The sequence below is a fragment of the Galeopterus variegatus genome, unplaced genomic scaffold, assembly GCF_000696425.1.
Source record: "Galeopterus variegatus unplaced genomic scaffold, G_variegatus-3.0.2 Scaffold3312, whole genome shotgun sequence".
NCBI lineage: Eukaryota > Metazoa > Chordata > Mammalia > Dermoptera > Cynocephalidae > Galeopterus > Galeopterus variegatus.
Genome location: NW_007729423.1, coordinates 132,874 through 144,716, shown reverse-complemented (window position 1 = coordinate 144,716; position 11,843 = coordinate 132,874). Strand labels below are relative to the sequence as shown.

The following is an 11,843-nucleotide window of genomic DNA, read 5'->3' as shown; positions in this document are numbered from 1 at the left end:
GTTGGTCAGTAGTCACAGATAATAGATTTAAGGTCAATGGACACAGTTCTGTTCTACAAGTTGGAAAAAGTGCAAATAATTTGGGGGTTATGTTTTAAAACCACCACAACCTGTAGTGTAATATGTGTAATTGTTACACATATGTTACACATTCTAACTGTATGCAAAATACTTTCATCCCAAGCCCCACTCCCATTTTTTCATCCATTTGTCTCTGAGCATAATTCTGGATATTTAATTCTGATTTAAATCAAGTGTATTATTTCTTTCTTCAGCTCTATCAAATCTGCTGTTTGATATATACATTAACTTGTAAATTTTAGTTGTTTTTTTTTATTTTAACATTTTTCATTTGGATCATTTTTAGTTTCTAGTTATCTCCAAAATTCAAGATACTGTCTTTCATTTCAAGATACTGTCTTTTCAAATTAAGCTATTAAGCTATTCATTTTTTTATTAAGCATACTTATTTTAAAACCCATGTTTGGTGAGTCCATTATATGATTCCTTGTGGGTCTGTTTTTTGGTTGTTTTCTCTTGTTTTTAGAACACCTGGTCATGTCACCATGTATGTCTGCTTATTTTTAATTAAGTGTTGAACATTATATTTAAAAAGATTGGAAAGATATTTTGAGGCCTAGGATGATATCTTCTTCCAGAGAGGATTTTACTTTGCTTCTAGGAGAGGTATAGGGATACTAGCAATTCTAGATTATTTGAATTTGGAAAAAAAAAAAAAAATTGAGAAGATTTTAAGTTGGGTTTTATTTCTTGAGAAGGCTTATATATTTCCATTTTTATCCTTACTCCTGCAATGTGGCTTTTCATGGTAGGAATTCAAAACCCAGGGAATTTATTTGGTCAGATTCCTCAATAAAACTAGAGCTCCAATTTTTGCAATCCTTGTTTAGGTTCTCAGTCTCTCAGGAGTCTTCTGGAACTGGTAGATGGAAGCGTGTCCCCAAAGTTCATACTCATTTCTCTTTATTTTTTTATTCTCCAGGATATTGGCTGTTTAATACTTTATTGCTTTGATAGGTGTCTTATGCCTTCAAGCAGGCTTTTAAAAATATTTCATCCAGCTATTCTATATGCTTTCAGTGAATTGTTTTATGAATAATTTATCCTACTGCTACTGGATAGGGAATTTTTTACTCCAATATATTTCAATAAATTTGGGCAGAACCAACAAATTTTTAGATTATTTTATTTTGTTTTCATAGAGTAAAAAAAAATTTACTTTTTTATTGTTTAAATTTGTGCCAAACATTGACAGATGCATAATATGAGCTTAGTTCATTATAAGTTTTTACTTTTAGGCTACCATATAAAATGGTTTCCATTTATGAAAAAAGTTAATGACAATACTTGGTTAATCCGATATCNTGCATAATATGAGCTTAGTTCATTATAAGTTTTTACTTTTAGGCTACCATATAAAATGGTTTCCATTTATGAAAAAAGTTAATGACAATACTTGGTTAATCCGATATCCTACGAAAACTTCATTCACTTATTATTAGGTTTCTATTTACGTTTACTGACGTTATTGTTAATGACATTGTGTTCTTACTCCTCCGTGGAATTTTGTTCTCAGCCAAATTTTGTTCCTAGAGGCTCACTGCAATTTACTAATGACTCACAGTTTTATTGTGAGCATACACATCTGTCATTTAATTATCTCAGTGGGACGCTAATTGTCTTTTTCTGGAGGCTATAACAGAATTGGAAAAAACTAGGCATCAGGAGACTCTTCTACGGTCCTGCTTCTCCCCTGGTGTTCTAGACTAGTCAACTGCAGAGAAAGGGCTCATACTCAGGTATTTCTACAGTTACTCAGCTCTCAGATTTTAACTCTCAGAGATACATTAACTATGGAGAATGCGCCCCTCTAATGTTCTCTGCCAAATACTTTCTGCCTTCTACTTACTAACCATTAGTGAAGCTATAGCTTATTTTTTCTGTCTCTTAATTATTTCACAGTTTCTACATTCAACTTACTGCCTCTAATAAGCCATGGCACTGCAGAGGAGGGAAGGGTTTTATAGTCCTAATTTGGGGCAAAAAGACTGACCTCTCCATTGTATGGGCTCATGGGTGCTATCATCATCTTATGCAATGCTTTTAGATATTCTCCCAGGCTGCTTTTATAGTCCTAATTTGGGGCAAAAAGACTGACCTCTCCATTGTATGGGCTCATGGGTGCTGTCATCATCTTATGCAATGCTCTTAGATATTCTCCCAGGCTGTAACAACTCAGGGTTTTCATTGCGTAAACATTTCATGCCTACTAATTGGGGTACCTACAACCATACCATCATTGATCCCAACCTACCTTATTGCGTTATTCTCTTTTTTCCTCCTATTTCAGACTTACATGTTTACTTTTCTCAGACTGAAGAAAAACATCAATGAATAAACAATTCCCTCCAGCAGATGCTATATGTCCATTGTTTGAGTTAGTATAAAAGTTGACTGGTATAGTCTCAGAGGAGATAATGGAATATTTGTTTTTAGAATCTGGCAGGAAATCCTAGTCCAAAGATAGACATTGTGACTAAAGAAACTGCTGGTTAGGCTTAATCAAGAGGGTATGTGAAGACAGAAAAGAAATTCTAAGCACAGAACTCCAAAATGCAGCATAATAAATCTGTCCCACCGAGAGAGCATATATTCTGATAGAGAGCTAATTTAATAATAAATTGGAAAAACTGTCACATAGCCTAACATAAAATAGATGCACAAAATCTATTTGGGGTTATATTTAGAATTATAACGTTCCATTTCTTCCAAAAGCCTATTATGAGCCATTGACATTTCAAGGCTTATACAGAAACACAAACATCTCTAAAGAAGGACTAACATCCATCTCTAAAGAAGGAAGAGGACTAACATCTAAAAAATTTTCGTTATGGCCATGTAGTATCTCCTTTAATTTCTGTGTCAACAATGTGTAGGTGTTATTACTCTGATTTTACAAACTCAGATTTGTTAAATATTCTTTCCCAAGAATACACAGTAAGTGCAATTTATATTCTAATCTAATCCAAGACCATATGTTCTACTCAATTTCACTCCACTTCTAGAAGCTAAAACAATGTGGGGTGGGAGGGAAGTGTGTGCAGATACTATCTAGAGAGGAATTATTTCACTGAGCACTGAAAAGTTTGTATCATAGGGAAAACACTATAAAACAAGAAAATAAGGAAAAGCAACATATAAAGAAACTGAAGCAGTAATACATTTGGGTAGGAAGTCATCTTTTAATAGAAACTTCAACTTGATTTAGTTATGTTTACACTGTGTTCCAAGTTATTATCTACAAGCAAAGTCATCTAGAAAATTAAGGGAGGCATGTATGATAAACATAAAAATTAAAGTTTTGACAGAATTAAATAAATAGCATTTAGTAATTACATTAAGCATGTTTTCAATCCCATAGTAAGCTATTAAAAGTAGAACAACTGTTCAAAGTACTCTGCCAAGTTTCTTCAGAATGACTTGTTTTGAAATGTTGACTAAATATCTCAAAACTGTATTTCAGCTTTAGTATATTTAAACATTCTTCAGACCAAAAACATAGCTTTCTTTGTATTCTTAAATATAAATTACATCTGCCTTTCTCCTTCATATTAGGACACAAAGGATTATCCATTTGTTAACATTTAAAATAATTTTTAAAAGGTTGTTACCACTTGTATAAGGTTGTATAGTTTATAAATTGCTTCTAACTACTTAATTCAAAAAATTAAGCTATTAAGAAAAATTTAGTCTTAACATTTCTATTTTACATTGTAAGTGTTCAACAAATATTTACTTAACAAATACTTATGCATTCACTATTTATTTACTTAATAAATATTTAATGAATTCGTGTAATGAATGAATGAAATGAATAATTTAGTTCAAATTAGTTAAGTGACTCTTAAAGACCACTTGAGAAGTGGCCAAGCCTGAGGCTCCGTCTTCTTCTTCAGATTATTTAGGGGATCCATAAAGCCTAGAAACATAGATAAATGCATGTAATAAGTTGTTTATTGATATACACTACAGAACAGGATATGTTCAGTAACATATCATGTGTTCAACATGTGGTTCCTCTGTAGTAGTGACAGTGCAACCAGAGTTGCAATGAACACAATGCATTAAGGCAGAATCTACTTCAATCCCTACCCATGCATTTGTGATGCATTCCCCAGGGTGGTCTGTATGGCTGTTCTTCACTGAAAAACCTGTACCTATGGCATTATCTGCAAGAAGAAATGAAGTGTATTCTAATCTGCAAATATATATATATATGTGTGTGTGTGTATGTGTAGTCTTTATTTTCAGACTTGATGGCTACTGTCTTGCTTGCTTGTTGTTTTTCCCACCAAAGCTGCTTTGTTTCTTACATTCCCACTAGTATGGGAACCAATGGGCTATCCCCAGGGTAGGCAATCCTCCTTCACAGCAGATGGAAGCAGTGTCAGGCTGGATACCTAAGTCAGTTGTTGTGCAACAACGTTATGCCAAAGTTCAGTTCAGAAACCTGAATCAGTTAATTCTGCCTTTTACCCCGTTATTCTTGGCTGGCTGCCTTGCCCATCTGCCCCATCAAAATAAAATCTTCTCATGTATTTGTATTCTTAACCACTGTTGATATATTTCCCAGATATTTGCACTGTGCCCTATAGAACTAGAATTTGATTTGCAAATTGATTGTCCTTTCTCAAGGCTATTCAAAGAACACTCTCATACATTTTTGCCTTATTTGAAATGAGCTCTTTCTGGAAGACAAGGCTTCCCTGTCAGCCTCCTCCAGGGGAAGCTGCTCCTTCTTCCAATTGCCATGCCAAGTGTCATGAGGTACGATCCGTATGCTACCCGAAATTCCCCTTTTTAAGCACATGCCATTTGTCACTCTTCCCTGTTCCTTTTCTTGTCACTATAATCTTACCAATCATTTCTCTTCATTCATGTGAGATGCTTGACTCTGGTTCACTGTTTTCCTCTCTATCACAACTCTTGCCACCAGAATTTTAACTCCTGCTTGGGTGACTTACCCAATATCCTACCATTATAATTCCTTGGCCTTCTCAAATCTAGTGATCCTCTAAGGCAATGTATGTTTTATGTTCTTGTCAAATGTGAAATAGCATTCATCTCTAATATCTTATATTACTATAATCTATTTTCTGTTCCTAACTTCCTGTCCTTAAAATTCTCTATTTCCTACTAAACCTATACGTTCATCTTCTTTTGGTACCAAAACACTTGACTACTCCTTTGTCTCCAAGTGTACCAGAGCACAGCTGGCTTCATCCTTCAGCCTGTAGTCCACGCTACGTACAACACTGATACTCAAAATGTGGTCCCACACCAGCAGCCTCAGCATCAGCATCTCTTGGGAACTTGTAAGAAACACAATTTCCTTGGACCCTACCCCAGATCTACTAAGTCAGAGACTCGGGTGTTGAGGCCCAGCAATCTCTGTTTTAAAAAGCCCTCCAGGCAATTCTTATATACTCTAAAATTTGAGAACCACTAATATTGAGTATGAATTCAACTGCTCTCTTGCCAGCACCTTTAATATCTTTGGTTAGTAAAGAACACTCAAACATGAATACATCATTATTTTATTCCAAAACCCTTCCACGCATAAGATTTTTAAAAATTTACCAAGTTCTCCAGCTGTATTCAGCATCCACCTTCCATATATAGTCAACACCTTCAATTGAAATGTTTTTTTGTAGCCCCTATTCAGTTAAATTGAATGCAATAAAACAATTAAATACCCATTACTTAATGATACTTCTGAAGGTGTTTTGCTCATAACCACTTTCTGTGAAGGATGCTGATTGATGTTAATAACTTGCTCAAGGTCCTATATATTGGAAAGAGTGGAGCCCGGATCTGAACTCAAGTCTAGCTGAATACAAACCCATGCTTTTTCTATTTTGCTGCTGAATGATATGAAACAACAGCTAGATCAATATATCACACTAGTTGAAACAGCGTTTACCAATGGATACTTTATAGAATTTCAAAAATGAGCGTTATATAAAAATCTATTATTGTGTAACTTTGGTGAATATCAGATTAAATAGTTTTCTTTATTGTAGGACTTCTAAGAGCCTGTAATATGCTGATGTATATTTTGATCCTACAAAGAGCAGATGTAGTATGTTGTCCAAATTCTTTCACCAACGAGCCGTTTGTTTGTGAATCAGCTGCACTAACAACTTGTAGGACTCGTGCTCCAGGAGCTGCTTTGGAAAATTTGGACCAAATCTACTTCCTTTCTCTTCAAGACACATGGAATTGATTGCTTGTCTCCCTTGATTTCCTTACTTCATCTGCTTTTACCCTCTGTTTCATTTTGCTACTCTTTTAAACTAGAATGGTCATGTCCCATTGTCCCAGTGGGCACTGCTTTCCCCTTCCTTCGGGGATAGACTCTTCTGCCTTAGGGCTGCATTCAGAGGAATTACATTTCACATGTAACGTTATGTGCCAGGCATTATAAACACAGTATATGTGTATATACATATATAATACATATAATATATAAGTACATATAATGTATAAATACAGTATATGTGTATGTATAAACACTACCTCACGTGAATCCCATAGCTTCATTATGATAGTACAAGTTTTTAAATGTCCCAGCATCACACTATGTAGCATGTATCCATCCAGGGCTGAAGAAGCTGTGTTAGGGTAACAGTCTAAGGAGCATGGCTTTCCATGCTTTTTCCAGGCTTTCCTTCCTGCCCCGTGCCAGGCTTCAGAATTATGACTGCAGTTTAGAGGGGGTCTTCCTACAGTCCACATATATATCCAGAACACTATCTGGAAGGGCATTTTGCCCTAGATTTTATTTAAAAATCAACAAAAATTTAAATTGAAAATGAATGAATTATGGAATGAAAATATACACACTATAGTTATCTTATATGTGGTTGTAGCCCACTACATAGTATAAATGTAGTTTTGATATTAATTTCAATTAGTCTTCGCTAGAAATTGGTTAAACATCTGTGGAATTGTGTTTAGTAGATGTTTTTTCTTGGTCCAGCATATTATCATCTTTTCTTTCATTGTGCAGGTTCTGCGGATCTTCTTCTTTGTGTCCCCTGCTCTTCTTGTCCTGCACTGGTCTACTCTGGTAGGTTTGCTCGGGGCACTTAATATCAATGTCTGGTAATTATGGGTAGTATCTACAACTGTGCAAAGTGCAGATTTTTAAAAAATACGTAGTCCTCATGACCTCTAATGAGAAAAGATTTTTTTTCAAGTAACTTGCATAATATTCTCTCTCTCTCTCTCTCTATATATATATATCTCTGGTGTTTTATGGGCCTCAGGGTCTTCACTGAGTCTGTATTCTCCCATGCTGAGTTGATGGGAAGAGGATTTTAAACCCCTTCTGTTTGACAAGAAAACTTCTAGATAGACATGAGCTGAAAATATATTCCCCTACTGTGCAAACTATGGGCACTATGATGCCATTAAATATCTGCTGGAGTTACAGTATCTCAGAACAATTTCACATCCTTGGACATCTATGAACTAGATGTACAAAGATAAAAAAGTTTTCAGTATCTTCTCTCAAGTATGCCATAGAGAGAAGCAAATGTGTGAGTTTGTTCTTAGCACTCAGAGAATCACAGGACATCAAAAGTGGAAAGAATTTTAGACCTACCTACTCTGCTCTTATTGCTACCCTCTTCTGGGCAATACCCCTGCCAAGGGGCCATCCAGACACCACATGTGCACTTTGAGTAATGGGGAGTTTACTGTCTCCCTCAGCTACTCATTTAATTTTGTTCTGCTCAAATTGCTCATTTACCCAATAATTCTATACTAGGAAATCACCTAAAAAAATTATTTCTGTGATGGACTACTATGTTGCTATCAGAATATTGTGTTCATTGCCTCATGTTTTATAATAAAACATGAAAAACATGTAAAAAAATGGAAACAACCTAATTACCAAAAAAAGAGGACTGATTTAAAAAATTATAGCAATTTATACAATGGGAAACTGTGAATTCATTATGAAGGATGAGATATATATTAACTGGGTATATATAATCTTATATTAACTGGATATATATATATGTATAGATGTGGAAATTTTTTTCCAATATTTTTACATAAAAAGGCAAGTCACAAGACAAAATATTAAATATAACTCATGATGCACAGACACATACATGATCCTGTTTTTACCCCTGTAGAATACTGTCTGGATGGTTATAAACAAAAATCCATCAGTTGTCTCTGTGTAGTGTGAGAATAAGTCTTTGCTTATCTACAATATTTCCCTAATAAACATGTATTGCTTCATTTGTAAAATATGTTTAAAACCTATTTTAAAAGAAATTACGCTCTTATTTTGTTCTTAGATCTGAATCTTATATCTGCCTTCAAAAAATCCTCCTGAAAACTTTTTCTGAAATCCTTCTAAAAGGATTCTAAAAGAACCCTCAAACTGCTTGATTTCTGATTCTGTCCTTTTGGTTCACAGATGATAATTGTATCTGTCTTTCACATAGTAACTCTGTCACTATAGGTATACAACTATTACATGATCCTCTCCTTCAGTCTTTCAGATGTTCTCTGTGTGACATATAGGTATAGCGCTGTACAGTTCCAAAGCTGTAATGGAGTAAATCATCTGTGTGATTCACATTTAATAAGGTCCTACAATGGATAAAGAACTGTGCCAGGGAATAGCGCATGTCACTATCATGGGTGACACAGCACCTACCATAGTTCTTCTCATTATGGAACTTACTTAAATTGTGGAGAAGACACAAAATGAACAATTATTTACATAAAGAGCTGATAGTGATTGTTAGAGAGGCATTAGGGTCAGGTAAGGGGGTGCAGCAGGAGAGTTCTACTTTGACTAGTAGTCAAAGGGCCCAGAAAAAGTAACATTTAAGGCTAAGACCTAAAGGAGTGTAGGAGCTAGTCAGATAAGGGAGTTAGCAGGGGTTGGTTAGGCTAAGTAAAGCATTCCAGATAAGGGAAAAGTGTGTGCAAAAACAACGGGATTCCCTTGTTTTCTCTCTCCCTTCCCTCTTTCCTTTTCTCCCTCTCTTCCATCAAATATTATTAAGCAAATGCCATGTGCAAATATTCTTTCAGGCCCTGTAAATAACTTGGAGATTGATAGTCTGCTTTCAAATGTTTATGGCCTAATTAATGAATCAGAAATATTAAATATAACAATGGTACAAAGGGAAAAAACACATAAAATATTCTAGAAGATGGATATTTTCCCTTGACATCTTGATATGATTAGAATTTTATGCAGTTACCAGAAATTGCTATACTGGTAGCAAAATATGGTTAATAAGAGGTAGTACTCTAATGTCAATGCTGTTGTAAAAGTTCAGATAGAGTAAAGGAAAGCATTAAAATCCCAATTTTTGTTTTTATATGCTCCACTATAGACATATTATTAAGTACATTTTCTTTTGTTTCCCTTCTACAGGTCTGTGAAACAGACAGAAGACATTGCAAGTGGTCCTTAAAGAAACCGCAATTATTCAAATCCTTATGTAGAGTTCTAATTTTATTTACTGTGTGTAATCATTTAGAGAATAGTTATTTTTGTAATATAAATAATAAACAAACATTATTGTAACCAGGGGGTGCCTAAGTGTGTAATCAGAGAATATTAATCCTAACAAAGGATTCTGGTGGTCAGGATAACTGCTGCCTTTTGACATGGTTAGTGTCTTGGGTTTAGATTACTTTATACATAGTTATTAAGATTAATATTTGATATATTAAATATTGCCTGATTCAAATAACTTTGCTTAAAATTTTTCTGTATTTTAACTTGTCCAGGGTTTTCTACTTCTATTTTTATAGTATTTTCTCATTTTTTAGATTAATAAACATTATACTTACCCATATGTGCCAAGATGTGCCATTTAGGTCTCTGTGGGAGTTAGCTTCTTGGTTTCATCACCTGCTGTCCATGTTTCATACAGTGGAAGTGTATTCTCTACCACAGCTCTTTTCCATGATTTTATCCCTGTTCCTATAAAAATTAATTGATATGATAATTCAATAAAGCAAATCAATAAGGAATGAAATGCATGCTTCCAACACATATGCAATGAGAATTGTTTGATCATTTACCCAACTATTAAACCCAATTAAGATTATCCATTTTAAATTTGATGTATGCTTGCTTTTGGAATGTGTTATGCATTGATGCTAAGTGAGTGGAACTAAGTACATCTATTGAGCATATCTGCTGTCTATTTTATCTTAATCTAAGTTTGCTGTCTGGACCCTTAAGGAATAAGGTAAAATTATAAAACCGCCTGTATAACTGTCAAAGAAACAAATGATAAAGGCCAGAACATAGCTAAAGAATAAACAAAGAAGTTCTTATTGTATGAATTAAGTCAACTTCCTAAATCAAATGATATAATAAATTTTCTTATATTAACATTTTCTTGTGTATGGAAACACATGAGATTAATTCATGTAAGTTATTATTTTTTATAGGTAGAAGCAAATGAAATGTTTACATTTTTGAGCAGAAAGGAAAGAAAGCAGCTCTCTTCAGCAATGGCTGTCATACTTGCTGTTCATTAGAATCAAATGAGAAGATTTTTGATAAATACTGATGACTGGCATCCACCTCAGTCCAATTGAATCCTAATCCCAGTGAGTGGGGCCTGAGCATCTGTGCCTCTAAAAACAGCCAGACTTGAAGAGCACTGATGGCTTATGTGATTTTTTCCTAGCCCAGTCCCTGCTCGCTTCTCTACCCCACCAGCTATGCATCACATCACACTCTATACGCTATAGTAATAGATACCATGCACTTAGCACACTCACTCCAGGCACACTGTCCATAGAGACACTGGGTCCATTCTGTCATTCCGCCTAAGACCCTCCCACCGACCTTCAGTGCTCAACTGATGCCATCTCATCTTCAGAGAAACAGCTGAGGCATCGTCTCCTCCAGGAAGCCATCTGTGACTTCCCAACCAACCACCCCACAACTTTCCCCCTTCCAAGTCCAGACCCCAGATGCATTCACAACTGGTGTTTTGTGCTCCCCCAGTGGCCTAGCTAGAGTTTGGTCAAGGAGAGAATCTTGGTCAATGCCAGCTAGACAGATCACGTGCGTGCACACGCACGCACACACACACACACACACACACACACACACACACCATGGCTCTGCCCTCTATTCTTTGTCAATGCCTTTAACCACTTTCCAAGGCTGAGGTCAGAGGCCTAAGCTAGTGAACAGCTAGATCCCAAATCAGGTTGCTTTCCAATCTCCTGTTTCAATTGTTACACGTGAAACCTGAACCTCTTGGCACTCTTCATAGCTCCCATTACTCACATTGCTTCTCTGGGGTTTCTTTACACAGTTCCAGAGTTACTGCAATGGTAAGGTGTGAAAGCCCCACACGAAAATGGCTTCCCAAAATGCTCCTCAGATTTCCCACTCCAACATCACTACTGTAGACAGGTAGCTTTCGGCCATATGTCATGCCATTGCCTCTGGGTATCCCTGGCTGGGACCATGGTAGTTTCTGACCTACTGGACATGGAGCCAGACCCTTATTCTCAAGGGCCTCACAGTCTAGTGGGAGAAACATACATATGAACAGATCATTTAAATAAAATGTGGTCATGTGCAGAAAGAAAGAAAGAAAGAAAGAAAGAAAGAAAGAAAGAAAAAAGAAAGAAAGAAAGAAAGAGAAAGAAAAGAAAGAAAGGAAGAAAGGAAGAAAGGAAGAAAGGAAGAAAGGAAGAAAGGAAGAAAGGAAGAAAGGAAGAAAGGAAGAAAGGAAGAAAGGAAGAAA

General features: G+C 35.6%; 1 protein-coding gene across 1 annotated transcript in view; it reads left to right on the top strand.

Annotated features, from left to right (window-relative positions):
* The window catches only part of LOC103600345 (uncharacterized protein C8orf34-like), a gene marked incomplete at its 5' end in the record, with an annotated part of 88,093 nt that extends 77,608 nt beyond the window's left edge, over positions 1–10,485 (top strand). The window contains 2 exons of the mRNA XM_008584611.1: positions 7,094–7,153; positions 9,494–10,485. Of these exons, the coding sequence (XP_008582833.1) occupies positions 7,094–7,153; positions 9,494–9,501 (68 nt within the window). The remainder of the gene's footprint in view (positions 1–7,093; positions 7,154–9,493) is intronic.
* Between the last annotated feature and the right edge of the window lie 1,358 nt (positions 10,486–11,843).